This window comes from Pristiophorus japonicus, chromosome 9, assembly GCF_044704955.1.
Source record: "Pristiophorus japonicus isolate sPriJap1 chromosome 9, sPriJap1.hap1, whole genome shotgun sequence".
Lineage (NCBI taxonomy): Eukaryota > Metazoa > Chordata > Chondrichthyes > Pristiophoridae > Pristiophorus > Pristiophorus japonicus.
In genome coordinates, this window is record NC_091985.1 from 7,944,650 (window position 1) to 7,966,003 (window position 21,354).

The 21,354-nt window shown below is 48.1% G+C and overlaps 1 protein-coding gene across 1 annotated transcript in view; it reads right to left on the reverse strand.

The window, feature by feature from the left end:
* The window catches only part of LOC139272557 (guanylate-binding protein 1-like), a 93,686-nt gene that overhangs the window by 71,279 nt on the left and 1,053 nt on the right, over window positions 1–21,354 (reverse strand). Inside the window, exons 2-4 of the mRNA XM_070888614.1 lie at window positions 10,532–10,718; window positions 6,916–7,043; window positions 4,846–4,955 (exon numbers count right to left, since the gene is read on the reverse strand). Of these exons, the coding sequence (XP_070744715.1) occupies window positions 4,846–4,955; window positions 6,916–7,043; window positions 10,532–10,706 (413 nt within the window). The 5' untranslated portion in view covers window positions 10,707–10,718. The remainder of the gene's footprint in view (window positions 1–4,845; window positions 4,956–6,915; window positions 7,044–10,531; window positions 10,719–21,354) is intronic.

Genomic DNA, 21,354 nt, shown 5'->3' on the forward strand with positions numbered 1-21,354 from the left:
GAGAGCTCGGTCACGTGATATGCTCCTCCTGTACCATGTGGGAACTCAGGGACACTTCCGGTGTCCCTGATGACTACGTGTGCGGGAAGTATATCCGCCTCCAGCTCCTGACGGACCGCGTTGCGGAATTGGAGCTGAGGGCAGATTCACTCTGGAGCATCCACGATGCTGAGAATGACGTGAGTAGCACGTGTAGCGAGTTGGTCTTACCGCAGGTGAAGGGTCCACAGCCAGCTAGGGAATGGAAGACCAGCAGGAAGAGCAGTGCAAGGAAGGTAATGCAGGGGTCCCCTGCAGTCATCCCCCTGCAAAACAAATACACTGCTTTGAGTACTGTTGAGGGGGATGACTCATCAGGGGAGGGCAGCAGCAGCCAACCGTGGCTGGCTCTGTTGCACAGGAGGGCAGGAAAATGAGTGGGAGAGCGATAGTGATCGGGGATTCAATTCTAAGGGGAATAGATAGGTGTTTCTGCGGCCGCAACCGAGACTCCAGGATGGTATGTTGCCTCCCTGGTGCAAGGTTCAAGGGTGTCTCGGAGCGGGTGCAGGACATTCTGAAAAGGGAGGGTGAACAGCTAGTTGTCGTGGTGCACATTAGTACCAACGATATCGGTGAAAAATGGGATGATGTCCTACGAGACGAATTTAAGGAGTTAGGAGCTAAATTAAAAAGTAGGACCTCAAAAGTAGTAATCTCGGGATTGCTACCAGTGCCACGTGCTAGACAGAGTAGGAATCGCAGGATAGCGCAGATGAATACGTGGCTTGAGCAGTGGTACAGCAGGGAGGGATTCAAATTCCTGGGGCATTGGAACCGGTTCTGGGGGAGGTGGGACCAGTACCAACCGGACGGTCTGCACCTAGGCAGGACCGGAACCAATGTCCGAAGGGGAGTGTTTGCTATTGCTGTTGGGGAGGGTTTAAACTAATATGGCAGGGGGATGGGAACCAATGCAGGGAGACAGAGGGAAACAAAATGGAGACAGAAGCAAAAGACAGAAAGGAGAATAGTAAAAGTAGAGGGCAGAGAAACCCAAGGCAAAAAACAAAAAGGGCCACTGTACAGCAAAATTCTGAAGGGTCAAAGTGTAATAAAAAGGCAAGCCTGAAAGCTCGGTGCCTCAATGCGAGGTGTATTCGGAACCCAGGAGTGGGCTCTGAGCTAGTTAGAGTGGGTGAGAGCGCAGATGAACAGGACCCCAAGAAAGAATACAAAAGGCAGGAGCAGAATAGCACTGGGATAATTGTAAACCACAAGGTGATAGGAAGGGACAATATGTATGAATATAAAGGGGCTGCAAGAGGGGTCAAAACTAAAAATCATGGTTTAAAAACTAGTATTAAAACACTCCACCTAAACGCACGTAGCATTCGAAATAAAGTAAATGAGTTGACGGCACAAATCATCACAAATGGGAATGATTTGGTGGCCATTACAGAAACGTGGCTGCAGGGTGGCCAAAACTGGGAATTAAACATAAAGGGTTATCTGACGATTCGGAAAGAAGGGAAAGGAGTTGGGGTAGCTCTGTTAATAAAGGATGATATCAGGGCAGTTATGAGAGATGATATTGGCTCTAATGAACAAAATGTTGAATCATTGTGGGTGGAGATTAGAGATAGTAAGAGGAAAAAGTCACTGGTGGGCGTAGTTTATAAGCCCCGAAATAATAACTTCACGGTGTGGTGGACAATAATCAAGGGAATAATGGAGGCATGTGAAAAAGGAACGGCAGTAATCATGGGGGATTTTAACCTACATATCGATTGGTCAAATCAAATCGCACGGGGTAGCCTGGAGGAGGAATTCATAGAATGCATACGGGATTGTTTCTTAGAACAGTATGTTACAGAACCTACAACTCTTTTGGGGGAACAAAATAAACATTAGATCAAGTGCCTCCCCAATCTGGGGGACACTCCAGACACTTTTAACTGCCCTCTTTTTTTATAATTTTTGTTTTTTTGGGTTTTTATGTGTTTATTTTTTGTGAATTTTTTGGGGGCATTAAAATTATATATTTTACAATACCCCCTATAAAAGGGGAGGGGGACACTAAAAATCAGGCAATTAAAACAAATGAAACTTTAAAACATATAAAATCAAATTAAAATTTGGTTGCCGGGGGGAGATAATGCACTCCAGTCCCTCCGGCGCCCACCTCTCGCAGAAGGCCGCGAGCGTACCGGTGGAACAGAACCTACAAGGGAGCAAGCTATCTTAGATCTGGTCCTGTGTGATGAGATAGGAATAATAAATGATCTCCTTGTAAAAGATCCTCTCGGAATGAATGATCACAGTATGGTTGAATTTGTAATACAGATTGAGGGTGAGGAAGTAATGTCTCAAACGAGCATACTATGCTTAAACAAAGGGGACTACAGTGGGATGAGGGCAGAGTTGGCTAAAGTCGACTGGGAACACAGACTAAACGGTGGCACAATTGAGGAACAGTGGAGGACTTTTAAGGAGCTCTTTCATAGTGCTCAACAAAAACAATGGCAGATACAGGAGGTGTTGTCACCTCGACTGGCCGCTTGGGGAGCGATATTTAAAGGCAGTGGTGGTCAGGTAGGGCAAAATGTTCCCCAGTCTAGTGCCTCCTATTTCTTTTGCCCCAGCAATTGCTCAGCCCTGCATTCTTGGGGCTGCTATGCACGTAGCGCAGGTGCTGTGATCCAACAGTGACAGCATGAAGATTGACTAAACCCATCATTGGCTCTTCCCTTTAAGTGAAGAGAGGAACCTGTAAAGACAGCAACATTGCACTGAACATTGCTGACCCCACTCACTCCCTTTAGAGCTCTAAAGGAAGTGGTTGCGCTTGATTTTGCGTTCCATTTCCCTCTTGGAGCACAAAAGTTGACGTCCCCAGCAGCAGAAAATCTTTTTTGCCCGGCGATACTTCTGCACTCCCTGAATAGTTATCACAAAACAGGACGCAAACGCAATTTCTAACCCTAAAGTCCCCCATGATTATTGTATTAGCTTTGCTACAAGCTCCAATTATTTGTTGATTAATACTCTTCCCAATGATATAGCTACTGTTTGGGGGCCTATAAACAACTCGCACCACTGTTTTCTGCTCCTTGTTATTTCTTATCTCTACCCATACTGATTCTGCTTCCTGATCTTCTGAACCAAGATCCTTTCTCACTGCTGTCCTTATGTTATCCTTTAGTATCAGGGATACCTCCCTCCTTTTCCATTCTGCCTGTCTTTTCAAAACAACAAAATTCTATATACACATCAACTGCACTGTCCTCATTTACCCTCACTGATACTGCAACAAAACATTCAATCAAATTAGTCAAACATGATTTGCTCTGACCAAATCCATGCTTACTCTCCTTTATTCTTTGTCCAAGTGTCTGTTCATTTACTCTTGGATTATTATTACTAACAGCTTCCCCACCACTGACATTAAACTGACTGGCCTGTAATTGCCAAGTTTATGCTTCTCCTCTTTTGTGAACAGAAGCCTCTTCCTTGGCAAACACCAACGCAAAGTACTCATTTAGTACCTCATCCATGCTTCTGCCTCCACCAATAGATTTCCATTTTGGTCTCTAATCCCCCCACTCCACTCCTCTGATAACCCTTTTACTGTTAATATGTCTATAGAAGACCATTGGATTCCCTTTTATATTAGGATACCCAAGGTGCTTCACAGGAGCATTATCAAACAAAATTTGATGCTGAGCCACATAAGATATTAGGAAAGGTGACCAACAGCTCAGTATGCACTGAGAGTGTAATCCTAGAATTGTGTGCTCAAGTCTCTGGAGTGGGACTTGAACCCACAACATTCTGACTCAGGTGAGCGATCTATCATTGAGACTTCTTACATTAAATATCAACTCTTTGATTCCTGTTGGACTCTACCTTCATAAATTAAATACCAAATCTTTGACCCCTGCAGGGTCCTTCTTACAAAGCCTCATCAACTCTTTTTGGAGTTCACCTGCAAAAACAAAAGACATTAAACCGTGCCACCCTACCTGGGTGACACACCAGACATTTACAAGGCCCTTTTTTTTCCTTTTTTTGTTTTTTTTTGTGTTTTTCTTTTTTTGGGTTTTTTTTTGGGGGCACTAAAATCACAATTTTTCCCCAGTGCCCCCTATAAAAGGGAAGGGGGACACTAAAAGCACCGGCAATTAAAACAAATTAAACTTTAAAACGTAAAATCAAATTAAAATTTGGTTGCCGGGCGTGATGATGCACTCCAGTCCCTCCGGTGCCCACCTCTACTCTGCCAAATTTTACCACGGCAATCTCCAATCAGATATCACAGCAATCTCCAATCAGACAATGTATACCAGAGCAATCTCCAATCAGATGATGCATAACATGGCAATCTCCAATCAGATACCATGGCAATCTCCAATCAGACAATGTATACCATGGCAATCTCCAATCAGATACCACAGCAATCTCCAATCAGACAATGTATACCAGAGCAATCTCCAATCAGACGATGCATAACATGGCAATCTCCAATCAGATACCACGGCAAGCTCCAATCAGACAATCCACACCATGGCAATCTATAATCAGATACTACAGTAAGCTCCAATCAGACGATGCATAACATGGAAATCTCCAATCAGATACTACAGTAAGCTCTAATCAGATGATCCACACCATGGCAATCTGTAATTAAGTACCATGACAATCTCCAACGAGAAACCGAGTAAATTGGCAACATCTAATCAGCTCCATTGCTGCCTCCAGTCAGCCATAATGTGATCTCCAATAGAAACTCTCCGACTTGCTCAGTTGTATTTTTGGGTTTGTTTATGACCACACTCTAGTTGGAAGTTCCAATGAAAAGGATACTGAAGATCTTCCAGTGCATGTTGATCAATTGTGCCCCTGCTGTTGTATATAAAGGTACTGCTCAGGAGAATGCTCAATGAAAATATCCAGTTGTCATTGTTCTTGTCACCCTGTAAAAACAATATAGGTATTAAAAGAAGGAATAATAATAAGAAGACGGAGATAAATACAATAGATAGAACAACAACTTTTATTTATTTTGCACCTTTAACATGGTGAAATGTCTCAAGGCACGGCACAGGAGCATTATGTGATTAAAAAATATTGACACCGAGCCGCATAAGTAGAAATTAGTGCAGGTGAGCAAAAACTTGTTCAGAGAGGTAGCTTTAAAGGAGAATCTTGAAAGAGGAAAGAGAGGTAGAGAGACAGAGAGGTTTAGGCAGGGAATTCCAGGGCTTGGGGCCCAGGCAACAGAAGTACGGCCACCAATGATTGAGCGATTATGATCAGGGATGATCAATAGGGCAGAATTACAGGAGTGCACATATCTTGGGGATTGTGGGGCTGGAGGAGATTACAAAGACAGAGAGGGCGAGGCCATGGAGGAATTTTGAAATCAAGGCATTGCTTAACCGGGAACCAATGTAGGTCAGTGAGCACAGGGGTGATGGGTGAGCGGGACTTGGTGCGAGTTAGGACAATAGATATAAGAAGAAACCATCTATTGCTCATCCTATCAATACAAACCTGCTTTTACTCACACTCACTGTGCTAGTTGGAAATTTGTTCTAAAAGATCTTCAAAAGGAAGAAGGAAGAAGGAACAAACTGGAAAAGGATGAATGAGATAGGAACACTGCAGGAGGGGTGAGAAGGAGCCAAAATGTAGAGTGAAGGAAGAAAAGGGAAAGAAGAGCTGGGACATGAGAAGCAATCCATCCTGTCTAAGACCATGCTGCACACCCTTTGTGGCTTCTCATCTTTCGATGAACTTTTACAACAACGGAAAGTTGCATTGAAAGTCCGAGAGCAAATGGATGAAGCTAAAAGTAATGCAAACAGCATTATGGGTTTATAGAGAACAACAGTAAGTAAGTAATGATACATTTATATTGCTTATGTCGCAGAGAACACGGACAAGAGGAAAATTGATCCAGACGTCTCTCTCTGTCCAGCCAGGGTCAAACAGGGTCCCAATTTATTGAGAAATAATTTGTTGTGTGGACTGGATAAACATAGAAACATAGAAAATAGGTGCAGGAGTAGGCCATTCGGCCCTTCGAGCCTGCACCACCATTCAATAAGATCATGGCTGATCATTCATCTCTGTACCCCTTTCCTGCTTTCTCTCCATACCCCTTGATCCCTTTAGCTGTAAGGGCCATATCGAACTCCCTCTTGAATTTATCCAACCAATTGGCATCAACAACTTTCTGCAGTAGGGAATTCCACAGGTTAACAACTCTCTGAGTGAAGAAGTTTCTCCTCATCTCAGTCCTAAATGGCTTACCCCTTATCCTTAGACCATGTCCCCTGGTTCTTGACTTCCCCAACATTGGAAATATTCTTCCTGCATCTAATCTCTCCAGTCCCGTCAGAACTTTATATGTTTCTATGAGATCCCCTCTCATCCTTCTAAACTCCAGTGAACAAAGGCCCAATCAATCCAGTCTCTCCTCATATGTCAGTCCTGCATCCCGGGAATCAGTCTGGTGAACCTTCGCTGCATCTCCTCAATAACAAGAACGTCCTTCCTCAGATTAGGAGACCAAAACTGAACACAATATTCCAGGTGAGGCCTCACCAAGGCCCTGTACAACTGCAGTAAGACCTCCCTGCTCCTATACTCAAATCCCCTAGCTATGAAGGCCGACATGCCATTTGCCTTCTTCACCGCCTGCTGTACCTGCATGCCAACCAATGACTGATGTACCATGACACCCAGGTCTCGTTGCACCTCCCCTTTTCCTAATCTACTGCCATTCAGATAATATTCTGCCTTCGTGTTTTTGCCCCAAAAGTGAATAAACAATAACAGCAACTTCCATTTTCCTATAGCATAGAAAGAAATGTCTCGAGCAGCTTCCCAAAGGTGGTGTGAGCTGCCAGAGTGCAGGAAATAACCTACCTTCTCCACATCTCCAAGTCCTTCTGTGTCCAAAAGCACCAGATGCTGATCGGAATTGCAGGGGTGTTCCACACACCACATCCAGATTCCCTTCGTATGGGACTGAATGGTGGATCCAAGTGAGAACCCTCAACGTGAAAAACAGGGAACGAGAACAAAAATTATCATCTTTTCCTTCAATCTCCCCCACCCCACCCCACCCGAAGGCCCTCCTAGAAACTTACAATACAGAGGGAAGCCACTCTGCCCATCATGACTGTGCTGACTCTCTGACAGAGCTATCCATTTAGTTCCGATCCCCTGCTCTTTCCCCAAAGTCCCGTTCCTTTTCAAGTATTTAACCAATTCTCTTTTGAAAACTACAATTGACTGTGGTTCCACTACTCTTTCACGCAGTCCATTCCAGATCATCACAAGTGGTTGAATGAAATTATTTTATATATCTTTGGAGAAAAGATGGAAAGCACATCATCGAACCATAGAATCATCGAATGATACAACACAGAAGGAGACCATTCAGCCCATTGTGCCTGTGCCTCTTTGGTAAAGCTATCCAATTAGTCCCAGTCCTCTGATATTTCCCCATAGCTCTGCAATAATTTTCCTTTCAAATATTTATGCAATTCTCTTTTGACTGTTACTGCAGGGTATTGAATTTTCAAAAGGCCTTTGATAAGATACCCATAATAGACTGATGAACAAGGTCAGAGAATGTGGAGTCAGTGGACAAATAGCAGAATGGGTAGCTAGCTGGCTTGAAGGGTGAAAGCAGAGAGTAGGGGTGAAAGGTAGCTATTGACAGTGGCAGAAGGTGGGTCGTGGTGTTCCACAAGGATCAGTGCTGGGACTACTGTTGTTCACAATTTATATTAACGGTTTAGAGTTTGGAATTAAAACACAATTTCTAAATTTGCAGATCACACCAAATTGGAGGTGCAGTCAATACTGAGGATGACTGTAACAAATTCCAGGGGGACATTAATAAACTTGCAGAATGAGCATATAATTGGCAAATGAAGTTCAACACAGATAAATGTGAGGTATTACATTTTGTTAGGAAGAATAGGGAGGTCACTAATTACTTGGAGGTCGCGAGACTAGGTGGGGTAGAGGAACTAAGGGATCTCAAAGTACAAAATCACTAAAAGTTGCGACACAGGTTAGCAAGGCCATGAAAAAGCAAACCAAGCACTAGGGCTTATTTCTAGAGGTATAGAATTGAAAAGCAGGGAAGTTATGCTAAACCTGTATTGAATCTTGGTTAGACCGCACTTAGAGTACTGCGTACAGTTCTGGTTTCCCTATTATAAAAAGGATATAGAGGCACTGGAGAGGGTGCAGAGAATTTTACATGGATAATACCAGAAATACGAGCGTGTACATATCAGAAAAGGCTGGGTCTCTTTTCTCTTGAAAGAAGGCGGCTGAGGGGTGACCGAACAGAGGTCTTTAAAATTATGAAAGGTTTTGATGGAGTGGATACAGAGAGAATGTTTCAACTTGTGGGGGAGAACGTAACTAGAGGCCATAATATAAGATAGTCACCATGAAATCCAATCGGGATTTCAGAAGAAACTTCTTTACCCAGAGTGGTGAGAATGTGGAACTCTCTACCACAGGGAGTGGTTGAAGCGAATAGTAAAGATACATTTAAGGGGAGGCTAGACAAGCATTTGAGGGAGAAGGGAATAGAGGGTTATGCTGATAGATTTAGATGAGGAAAGATGGGAGGAAGCTCGAGTGAAGCATAGAAACATAGAAACACAGAAAATAGGTGCAGGAGTAGGCCATTCGGTCCTCCAAACCTGCACCACCATTCAATATGATCATGGCTGATCATGAACTTTAGTACGCCATTCCTGTTTTGTCTCCATACCCCTTGATCCCTTTAGCCGTCAGGGCTACATCTAACTCCCTTTTGAATATATCGAACGAACTGGTCTCAACAACTCTCTGTGGTAGAGAATTCCACAGGTTCACAATTCTCTGAGTGAAGAAGTTTCTCCTCATCTCGGTCCTAAATGGTTTACCCTTATCCTTAGACTGTGATCCCTGGTTCTAGATTTCTCCAGCATGGGGAACATTCTTCCTGCATCTAACCTGTCCAATCCCGTCAGAGTTTTATATGTTTCTATGAGATTCCCTCTCATTCTTCTAAATTCCAGTGAATATAAGCCTAGTCAATCTAGTCTCTCCTCATATGTCAGTCCTGCCATCCTGGGAATCTGTCTGGTGAACCTTCACTGCACTCCCTCAATAGCATAAATGCTGGCATGGACTGTTTGGAGTGAATGGATTGTTTCTGGGCCGTATATCCTATGTAATGTAATATAATCCTATGATTCTGCTTCCATGGCCTTTTCAGGCAGTGAATTTTAGATCACAACAACTCGCTGTGTAAAATAAATGTTTCCTCCTGTTGCCTTTTATTCTTTTGTCAATCACCTTAAATCTGTGCACGCTGGTTACTGATCCTTCTGCCATTGGAAACAGTTTCGCTTAATTTAATCTATCAAAACTATTTATGAATTTATCAAGTCTCCTCTTAACCATCTCTCCTTGAACGAGAACAATCCCAGCTTCTCCAGTCTCTCCACATAACTGAGTTCCCTCATCCCTGGTACCATTCTAGTAAATCTCTTCTGCGCCCTCTGCAAGGCCTTGGCATCCTTCCTACAGTTTGGTGCACAAATTGAACACAATACTCCACCTGAGGCCTAACAAGTATTTTATAAAGGTTTAGCATAACTTCCTTGCTTTTGTACACTATTCCACTATTAATAGGACCCAGGATCCCATATGGTTTTTTTATCAGCCTACTCTACTTGTCCTGCCACCATCTAAGATTTGTGTGTATGCGCTCCATCCCTGGTCATCGTGATATGGCACGAGCAACCTGCAATAAGCAGGTTATTTGTACTGTGAGCCCAGAACTAGAAGATGCCATTGTATGAGTAGAAAGGCTCGGTCGGATGAGATCATTTCTCACAAGACAGTGGATAAGCAAACGAGCTAAATATATGTTGGTGAACTTGCACAGAGAGGTGAATTAATGTCTAGTTCGGAAAAGGATGGAAACTCACAAGGTCAAGGTATAATTGACCAAGGCCCTGAAATTCTGATACCCACGACCTACAGCAGGAAGTGCAATGGGGCAAAATTGGGTTGTCAACTCTGGCTGGATGTATTCCTGGAGGTTCCTTCACGTGGCTGCCTCCCTCCAACTGCCCCGTCCCACGCTCCTCTCATTGGTCGCCCAACATTTCCATTGTCATGGCGCATTGCTTTCCCACACCAATTGGAAAGCAAACAGACTCTTCATTACCCGATTGGATGATTCTTGACTCAGTCAAAAGCCCTTCCTTTCCCAACTCCAACATATTCATAATTAATAACCACAAGCGTTGAAAGGAAAAAAATTGTTATTGTCCCCATGATTTTTTTCCAGGAGTGTCCAAGAGACTAATCTTCAATTCCTGGAGATGCCAGGACAATGTTGAAGGGTTAGCAAGTCACCCTAGGTGAGACATGCGTGTGCCCATTGGGTTAGAGGCTGACCAGACCAGTGTATTAACACTAACCATAGTCACTGGACTGTTGAGAATGTCTCACTTACCAACTGATTTCCCAGCGAGCCTGTTCATCAGGTAAGATTTCCCAGTGCGGTATTTGCCGGCTATGGAAACTACAGCAACTGGTTTCCTCAGAGAGGCTAAAATGTTCAGAGCATCTTGTTTGACAATAAGTGAGCCATCACTGGTGTTGTCAACCAGGCAAACTGGGGCATCCATCTTAGTGAAGAGCTGAAATCAGATTGCATAAAACAAATTAAACCATGCCATAGTGCAACGCGATTGCAGTCTGTAAATATATAGCAGAGCTTAAATAGTGGGCAGGATGTAAATAGTGGGCAGTGTGTCAAAAGATAGCATTCCAAGGCTCATGTGGAGCATAAACACCAGCATGGACCTGTTGGACCAAATGGCCTTTTTAAAAAAAAAAATCATTCCTGGGAGGTGGACATTGCTGGAAAGGTTATTGTCTACCCCTAATTGCCCTTGAGAAGGTGGTGGTGAGCTGCCTAATTGAAGCGCTGCAGTCCGTGTGGTGAAGGTGCTGCCATAGCTCCAGGATTTTGACCCAGATGAAGGAACAGCGATATATTTCCAAGTCAGAATGGTGTGTAACTTGGAGGGGAACTTGCAGGTGATGGTGTTCCCATGCACCTGCTGCCCTTGTCCTTCTAGACAATGGGAATGCAGTTGAATGTCAAAGGGCGGTGGTGTTAGACATAACCAATGTATGGCTATCTCTGGTCACTTAAATAATCATAATCAACTGTAAACCAATATGGTGGGTATATTGTGTTTAATCAGAGTTTAAAATGGAATATAACACATTAGTTATACAGAATAAACATACGACCATGGTACACGTGAGCATTTGTCTGGATTTAGGCCTCTCTTCCTTTTGTATCGAGCCTCCTTTGATAGAGCATGGAATCACTCTCGGAGCGTTTGACCAACCCAACTTCTGTATAGTTCTCCCCTCCACTGTCTGTGGGGACAAGCCCTAAGTAGGTTACTTTTATTCTCTTTTTAGGGATGGGCCTGAAATGGCAAGATCTTTTGGTCTGTAGAGATTCCCCTAAAAACTCAGTACCCAATGGGGCATCGAGAGCTTTGTCTCAATTAATGAAACAAAGCCCTCCTTAAAGAAGTCTTATGATCTTGTTCAAATGTCTTTCCTGTTTAAACTTTATGAAATTTCGTTCTTTGAAATATGTTTTTTATATCCCTGGTTCCTATTCTCTCGAGTACAATTAGTACAAGGATTGGTCCTGTACCCTCTCAATCATGAGGACCAAACCAGAGCTGTCTCACTTCAATCAGTCATTATCTCCTTTACAACGTAGCAAACTGCTCCATTCTGAGACTGTGCTTGCCTTAACCTCCTCAAAATCCTTCCATTCCAAGTCTTTCTATACTACTTAACTTTTACTTATCTTTGCGAGCAGTTCTGTTACGCTAACTTCAATTCCTACCTTAGCGTTATACATACAATACATAAACAAGGTTCAAGTCTTAACTAAGAAACAACAGATAATCGATCGACAATAAAAAGATTGTGTATTGCTGTCACAGTGCGGGATTCAATAACATCCGCAGGAAACCATAACATTCGCACATTCCAAGCATCTATCTAGCCATTCTAGTACCCGTCTGAGGTGACTTCTTGCCTCCAGTTTTAACATAACCATTAACATAGCATTATTTGCACCACATTTTTATTTGCAAAATCATATACATATTGGACATCACTGATTTCTAACAGTGGTTAGATTCTAGCTTGTTGTAGATAGTCATTGATTGGCACTTGTGTGGTGCGAATGTTACTTGCCACTTATCAGCCTAAGTCTGAATGTTGTCCAGGTCTTGCTTCATTATCTGAGGAGTTGTGAATGGAACTGAACTTCTTCTTCGGCGGTCCCTCTTGTCGAGGATGACTTGCTTCCGCACCAAAAAGGGATGAGTTCACAGGTGTTTCAATGAAGGACCTGATATTCCAGATTGCGAACTACATCTTGAAGGGTGGAAGATGCCTGTGGATTTTTTTAACGTGTGGTGGTCATTGCACACCAGCCACCACACGGGCTTGACAGAGCTAGGTCTTGGTCCAGTGGCAAGGGTTAACCAGGACGACTGGAGACCTGCTCTGCTACATGGACCTAGAGCACACACATATCGCAGTGTGAGCTGGCCTGTGCTGCCCCTGTGCCCCGAACTCATGCCTCTCCTGGACCCCGATCACGTCACTGAACTTTCTACAATGCCAACAATACCTTTTTAAGGTGCAAATACAGACATATATTACAATTCCCTATAATTTAATGCAATTTACATGTTCAAACATTTCTGAGTTTATTAGCAATGTGGGATTGCTCATTCCTCAGGGGCAATACACCACACGGATGCAGCTTTGTCTTTTAGATCCTCGTTTAGGAGTTATAAGAAAAAATGCTAAGTAATTGGAAGTGAACACTGTGCAATCATCAGCGAACATCCCCATTTCTGACCTCATGATGAATGTTGTGGAAAGAAACCACCTGGAGTCATGGGTAGGCTATGATGTGAGAAACGTAATTACAAGCATGCAGGGCAGAGAACTTTAGCAAAGACTCTCTCCGATTGAACAATTACATCAGATTTTATAAATGATCGGGCGTAAGCGTAAGCTTGACAATTTACAAAGGTAAGAAATGTCCATGTATGCCTGAGAGTGACAGCTGCTCAACTGTTGGCCCTGCCCATTTGACAGGATAATGACTATGCCCACGTCTCTTCCATAACTAGAACAGAGTCTAGCACGTAGGCTTTGAAAGATGCTTTCCATTATCTCAAATATTTCAGTTTCAAGGCCCTTCCATCTCACTTTCTGAAGTCACAAGTTCAACTTATTGTCCTTTGTTCTAAACTGCTGAAGCCTACAGTTTTAACATTTGTAGCTTACAAATGGCCAAGCTTCCCATCATGCCCTGTGATTACAATGGCTTAGAACATAAGAACATAAGAATTAGGAACAGGAGTAGGCCATCTAGCCCCTCGAGCCTGCTCCGCCATTCAACAAGATCATGGCTGATCTGGCCGTGGACTCAGCTCCACTTACCCGCCCGCTCCCCATAACCCTTAATTCCCTTATTGGTTAATAATTCATTCAATGAGCTAGCCTCAACTGCTTCCTTGGGCAGAGAATTCCACAGATTCACAACCCCCTGGGAGAAGAAATTCCTTCTCAACTCGGTTTTAAATTGGCTCCCCCATATTTTGAGGCTGTGCCCCCTAGATCTAATCTCCCCGACCAGTGGAAACAACCTCTCTGCCTCTATCTTGTCTATCCCTTTCATTATTTTAAATGTTTCTATAAGATCACCCCTCATCCTTCTGAACTCCAACGAGTAAAGACCCAGTCTACTCAATCTATCATCATAAAGTAACCCCCTCATCTCCGGAATCAGCTTAGTGAATCGTCTCTGTACCCCTCCAAAGCTAGTATATTCTTCCTTAAGTAAGGTGACCAAAACTGCACGCAGTACTCCAGGTGCGGCCTCACCAATACCCTGTACAGTTGCAGCAGGATCTCCCTGCTTTTGTACTCCATCCCTCTCTCAATGAAGGCCAACATTCCATTCGCCTTCCTGATTAACTGCTGCACCTGCAAACTAACTTTTTTGGGGATTCATGCACAAGGCGCTTTCGGGTTCGGGACGCATTTCGTCGCCCGGATCCGACTTTTGTACGCCGCCGCGGAGTGTCTGATTAAGGTTAACGGGTCCTTGACGGCGCCCCTTCGCTTTAGGAGAGGGGTGCGCCAGGGATGCCCCATGTCGGGCCAGTTATACGCCATTTGCGTGGAGTCTTTCCTGCGCCTCTTGCGGACGAGGTTGACGGGACTGGCTCTGCAAGGGCCGGGCGTGGAGGTCGTCCTCTCGGCTTACGCCGATGACGTGCTCCTCGCGGTAGAGGATCCCGCTGACCTGCGGAGGATGCGTGAGTGCCAGGAGATTTACTCGGCCGCGTCCTCCGCCAGGATCAACTGGGAGAAATGTTCCGGACTCCTGGTGGGTCAGTGGCGGGTAGACTCCCTGCCGGAGGAGCTCAGGCCTTTTGCCTGGAGCACGACCCATCTCCTCTATCTGGGAGTCTACCTTAGCCCCGACGAGGGAGCCTGGCCGGCGAACTGGCAGGAGCTGGAGGCCGAGGTCGCCGCTCGCCTAGGGCGCTGGACAGGACTGCTCCGAGTGCTGTCCTACAGGGGTCGAGCGCTAGTCATAAACCAGCTGGTGGCCGCAATGTTGTGGTACCGGCTGGTCACTTTGACCCCTCCCCCTGCGTTTGTCGCCAAGCTGGTGGACTTCTTCTGGAACAACAGGAAGCACTGGGTCTCTGCTGCGGTCTTGAGTCTCCCGCTTGAGGAGGGCGGTCAGTCGTTGGTGTGCGTCAGCGCCCAGCTCGCGACTTTCCGTCTTCAGACCCTGCAGAGATACCTTTACGTCGAGCCCCCTCCTAGGTGGTGTGCTCTGGCGACGTATTTCTTCCGCCAGCAGCGCGACCTCAATTATGACACGCAGCTCCTGTTTGTGAACTTGGGGGGTGTCAGGACCGCCCTCCGGGAGCTGCCTGTCTTTTACAAGGAACTCATCAGGGTCTGGAACAAAGTCGCCACCAAGCGCAGCTCTCCGCCGGCTGGAGTGGCGGCCGTCCTGCAGGAGCCACTGTTCGGGAATCCGTACCTCCACGACCGAGGTTTTATGTGGCGGTCGGAAGAGAGGACTGTGGCTGGTGAGGTGACCAGGGTCAGGGACCTGCTCGATGGCGGAGGAGCGGGCTGGATGGCGCCAGACACGCTGGCGCGGCGCCTAAATTCTGCCAACGTTCGCCACGCGGCCGATGCCATCGAGTCGCTAAAAACAGCTCTGGGCCCTGACTCCGTTAGGTGCATCGAGGAGGCTCAAGCACGTGGGGAGTTCCCGTCCGAAATGACCCCCATCCCGACGGAATTCCTCATTGGCGCCAAACCCCGGAACCTCCCTCGGGGGCCGGCGCCTCACAGCTTGAGCCGCCTCGGGGAAATCCCCTCCGTGCCCTTCAGTTCCGCGCGGAGGGGTTTCCTGTACGGGCTGCTCCTGCACACTCTCAACTTTGCCATCCTCGCCTGCCGTCCGGACACGCCATGGCGTACCATCCTGCAGTCCGGAGGAGGCGGGGGACCCCGATGGAGGGCACTCTACGCAGGGCTCCTCCCACTATTTGTCGGGGACTTGGCCTGGAAGGTGGTGCACGGAGCAGTGCCGTGCAATAAATTTTTAAGCCGGTTCACGGACTCCCAGGCCGCCTGCAATTTCTGCGGTCTGGAGGAGTCCGTGTTCCATGTTTTTATGGAATGCACGAGGTTGCAGCCCCTGTTTTATTATTTGAAGGGGCTGCTCCTGAAATTCTGGCTGCACTTCAGTCCCACTCTCCTGATCTTTGGGCACCCTGTGCGGAGGGGAGCGGGTAGGTCCGAAGGCCTCCTCGTAGGACTGCTCCTGGGCACGGCCAAGGGTGCCATCAGCCGGTCCAGGCAGCGGGCGGTCGAGGGGGTCGTTCAACCTGACTGCCTGCCTCTCTTCCGCTCTTACATCCGGTCCAGGGTGTCCTTGGAGATGGAGCACGCGGTGTCCACCGGTACGCTCGCGGCCTTCCGCGAGAGGTGGGCACCGGAGGGACTGGAGTGCATCATCACGCCCGGCAACCAAATTTTAATTTGATTTTACGTTTTAAAGCTTAATTTGTTTTAATTGCTGGTGCTTTTAGTGTCCCCTTCCCTTTTATAGGGGGCACTGGGGAAAAAAGGTGATTTTAGTGCCCCCAAAAAAAAACCAAAAAAAAAAGAAAAACACAAAAAAAAGGAAAAAAAGGGCCTTGTAAATGTCTGGTGTGTCATCCAGGTCGGGTGGCACGGTTTAATGTTTTATGTTTTATAGGTAGACTCTAAAAGAGTTTCATGCACAAGGACCCCCAGGTCCCTCTGCACCTCAGCATGTTGTAATTTCTCCCCATTCAAATAATATTCCCTTTTACTGTTTTTTTCCCAAGGTGGATGACCTCACACTTTCCGACATTGTATTCCATCTGCCAAACCTTAGCCCATTTGCTTAACTTATCTAAATCTCTTTGCAGCTTCTCTGTATCCTCTACACAACCCGCTTTCCCATTAATCTTGTTAATAACATAGCTACAGCATCCATTAACAGGTCATTCTGACTTACACATGATGGAATAATCACAGATTCTCATCACATCAGCACATTAAGCAATGCTACAATCCTATTAGCGCCTGAAGCCAGCTCCAGACCATCAATTGAAGAAGCAGCTAAAGATGGTTGGGCCTAGGACACTGCCCTGAGAAAATCCTGCAGCGATGTCCTGGGGCTGAGATGATTGGCATCCAACAATCACAACTATCTTCCTTTGTGCTAGATATGCTTCCATCCAGTGGAGAGTTTTCCCCTGATTCTTTTGACTTCAATTTTAAGGCTCCTTGATGCCACACTCGGTCAAATGCTGCCTTGATGTCAAGTGCAGTCACTCTCACCTCACCTCTGGAACTCTGACTGGCGTCTGTGATGGTGGGGACCTCAGGAGGAGACCCATATGGATCATCCACTTGGCACTTCTGACTGAAGAGAGTTGCAAACGCTTTTGTCTTTTGCACTCGCGTACTGGGCTCCGCCATCATTGTGACTGGGGATATTCATGGAGCCTCCTCCTCCTCTTAGTTTTTTAAATGTTGACCACCATTCACGACAGGATGTGGAAGGAGTGCACAGCTTTGTCTGATCAGTTAATTGTGGGATTGCTTAGCTCTGTCTATAGCATGCTGCTTCTGCTGTTTAGCTTCCCCAGGTTGGCACCTCACTTTTAGGTATGCCTCGCACTGCTCCTGCCATGCTCTTCCATACACCTCATTGAACCAGGTTTGGTTCCTGGCTTGATGGTAATGGTAGAGTGAGGGATGTGCCGGGCCATGAGGTTACAGATTGTGGTGGAATAAATTCTGCTGCTGCTGATGGCCCACATCGCCTCATAGATGCCCAGTTTTGATCTGCTAGATCTGTTCTGAATCTATCCCATTTAGCATGGTGGTAGTGCCACACAATACTGAATATCCTCAGCGTGAAGATGGGACTTTGTCTCCAAAAGGACTGTGCGTTTGTCACTGCTACCAATGTTGTCACGGACAGGTGCATCTGGAACAGCTAGATTGGTGAGGACGAGATCAAGTAGGTATTTCCCACGTGTCGGTTATGGGGAGCGGGAAAGGGCTTGAGGCCATGATCAGATCAGCCATGATCTTATTGAATGGCAGAGCAGGCTCGAGAGGCCAAATGGCCTACTCATGCTCCCAGTTCTTATATTCTCTCAGCACCTGCTGCAGGCGGAATCTGGCAGTTACGTCCTTTAAGATTCGGCCAGCTCAGTCAGTAGAAGTGCTACCAAGCCACTCTTGGCGATGGACATTGAAGTCGCCCATCCAGAGTAGGTTCTGTGCCCTTGCTACCTTCAGTAGTTCTTCCAAATGATGTTCAACATGGAGGAGTACTGATTCGTCAGCTGAAGGAGGGCGGTCGGTGGTAATCAGCGGGAGGTTTCCTAGCCCATGTTTGTCCTGAAGTTATGAGACTTTATGGGATCCGGAGACAATGTTGAGGACTCCCAGGGTCTCTCCCTCCCGGCTATATACCACTGTGCCCCCACCTCGGGTGGGTCTGACCTGCCAGTGGGACAGCACAGTCTGGGATGGTGATGGAGAAGTCGGGTACATTGGCTGACATTGTCTGTTCCTGTGCTGTAAAATTCTGTCTAATTCAATGTAATATGCACACTGCACCCATCGAAGGAGCACCGAGTTCACCCATAATTTCTGCTGTCCTACCTTTTGTTTAATGGGGTGCAATCAAACAAGAGCCGACAGTCCCACCCCCCCACCCCAACACACAGGGTCGTTTACAGAATGTTTCAGCAAAATGACGGTCACAGACATCGGCAGGTTCCAAGTTTGGTCACCAAGTAGGGTGAGGGGGTTCAGGGCTGGTTAAAACATTACGATCCCACATCAGAGCTCTTTCCTTGTACAGAGCAGGGGTGCCAAAGACAAATTTCTCTTTACCCATCTGGGAAGGGGGACGTGGGGAGAAAGTATTTGTACAAAAAGTTTCATGAGACTTCCAGTACGGTGGAGTTTCTGGTTCGCATGTGTTTCAATCAGCGGCACGACTGTGCTAAGGGTTAAGAGATAAGAACTGATCCATCACCTTAATAGGGATATAATATAGACCACCAAATAGTGGAAGGGAATTGGAGGAAGAAATATGTAGACAAATGTACGAGGTGAGTAGCAGGCATTGAATAGCAATCATGAGAGAGTTCAATGACCCTGAAATAAACTGGCAGGAAGAAGTGACTAAAGGGCAAAAAGGGAATCACATTTTACACTAAATGCAGGACTCCTGTCTCACTCAATGTGTAAGAAGTCCAACAAGAAATGAATCATTGCTGGATCTTGTAATGGGAAATGAACCAGAACAGAAAGAGAAGTAAGAATAGGAGAGCATCTTAGTAGTAGTGATTACAATATAGTAAGGCTCATGATTAGGCTCGAGAATGATGTTAATAATCACTATTCCCTTTTCTGACGAGTGTTTGTCTATGTGTAATAGTGCCTCTGCTTTTCTTCCCTAATTGCTTTTAATTTGTGCGGATTCAATTAATCCGAACAGGGGTTTAATCCTCTCTAAGTTTGATTAGTTTATCATTTATCTTCCCCCTTTCTATCTTAAATGTCTTTATATCTTTTTTGATCTCTCTTTCTAATGTCATGTCCACCTTGTTAATCTCCCTGGTAAATACTGAGGCAGAGTCATTATTTAATGGCCCGTGATGCAAAGGCTGGCCCTGAAGAGACATTCCCACAAAGATCTCGCCATTGCTGAGTTTGGAAGTTCGGCTTTTCCGATGTGCAATTGAGATCAGTGCAGTTTGAGGAATCCATCGATGCTGTGACATCAACAAGCTGCCTAAGCAGCCAATCACAATGCAGGATTCTCACAGCCACCAAACCAAGAAGTGAAAGAGCTCCTTTATTTCTACCTTTTAGAAAATGTTATAGAGAGCTAAACAAGGATTGTGGCTCTCGCATGGAGGAAAGGTAAACCTGAAATAAAGATCAACAATCTTCAAAGAGCTCTATGGGCCCAAGTTTCCACAAGAAAAAAAACGGGCACCCCTCCGAGCTGGGCGCCCGTTTTTCGCGCGTAAAACGGCGCCTAAAAAAATCCTCGGTATTCTCCACCGACTTACAGGTCCTCTGGCCCTCGGCGCGGCGCAGCACGAGCTGTGGGGGGCGGAGCCAGGTCCCTGCGCTGAAAACAGTGCCGGGACCTCTGCACATGCGCGCTACAGTGGGCACGCAAGTGCAGTAGCTCCAGGCGCCGAACTGTGTGGGAGGGGCCCGAAGCACGCAGCCCCTAGCCCTGGCCCAATGGCCTCACTGGGGCTGTGTGAATGAGGCTCCTCCCACGGCCAGCTCCTGCTTCCCGCCGACCCGACCCGACACCCGCTCCCCCCCCCGCCCCTGCCCCGACCGAGACCCGAGACCCGCTCCCCCCCCCCCCGACCCGAGGCCCGCTTCCCCCCCCCCCCCGACCCGACCCGCTCCCCCCCCCCCCCACCCCGAGCCTCGGCCCGCTCCCCCGACCCGAGGCCCGCTCCCCCCCCCCCACCCCGAGCCTCGGCCCGCTCCCCCGACCCGAGGCCCGCTCCCCCCCCCCCACCCCGAGCCTCGGCCCGCTCCCCCGACCCGAGGCCCGCTTCCCCCCCCCCCGACCCGACCCGCTCCCCCCCCCCCCCCCGACCCGAGGCCCGCTTCCCCCCCCCCCCCGACCCGACCCGCTCCCCCCCCCCCACCCCGAGCCTCGGCCCGCTCCCCCGACCCGAGGCCCGCTCCCCCCCCCCCACCCCGAGCCTCGGCCCGCTCCCCCGACCCGAGGCCCGCTCCCCCCCCCCCACCCCGAGCCTCGGCCCGCTCCCCCGACCCGAGGCCCGCTTCCCCCCCCCCCGACCCGACCCGCTCCCCGCCCCCCACTCCTGTTCCCCGACCCCCCCCTCTCTCCTGTTCCCCGACCCCCCCCCCTGCTCCTGTTCCCCGACCCCCCCCCCCGCTCCTGTTCCCCGACCCCCCCCCGCTCCTGTTCCCCGACCCCCCCCCCGCTCCTGTTCCCCGACCCCCCCCTCTCTCCTGTTCCCCGACCCGCCCCCCCCCCGCTCCTGTTCCCCGACCCCCCCCCTGCTCCTGTTCCCCGACCCCCCCCCCCCGCTCCTGTTCCCCGACCCCCCCCCCCGCTCCTGTTCCCCAACCCCCCCCCCCGCTCCTGTTCCCCGATCCCCCCCCTGCTCCTGTTCCCCGACCCCCCCCCTGCTCCTGTTCCCCGACCCCCCCCTGCTCCTGTTCCCCGACCCCCCCCCCGCTCCTGTTCCCCGACCCCCCCCCCCTACTCCTGTTCCCCGACCCCCCCTGCTCCTGTTCCCCGACCCCCCCTGCTCCTGTTCCCCGACCCCCCCCCTGCTCCTGTTCCCCGACCCCCCCCTGCTCCTGTTCCCCGACCCCCCCCCGCTCCTGTTCCCCGACCCCCCCCGCTCCTGTTCCCCGACCCCCCCCCGCTCCTGTTCCCCGACCCCCCCTCTCCTGTTCCCCGACACCCCCTCTTCCCCCGACCCCCCCCCTCTCTTCCCCCGACCCCCCCCTCTCTTCCCCCGAGCCCTCCCTCTTCCCCCGACCCCCCCCTCTTCCCCGACCCCCCGCTCTTCCCCCGACCCCCCCCTCTTCCCCCGACCCCCAACA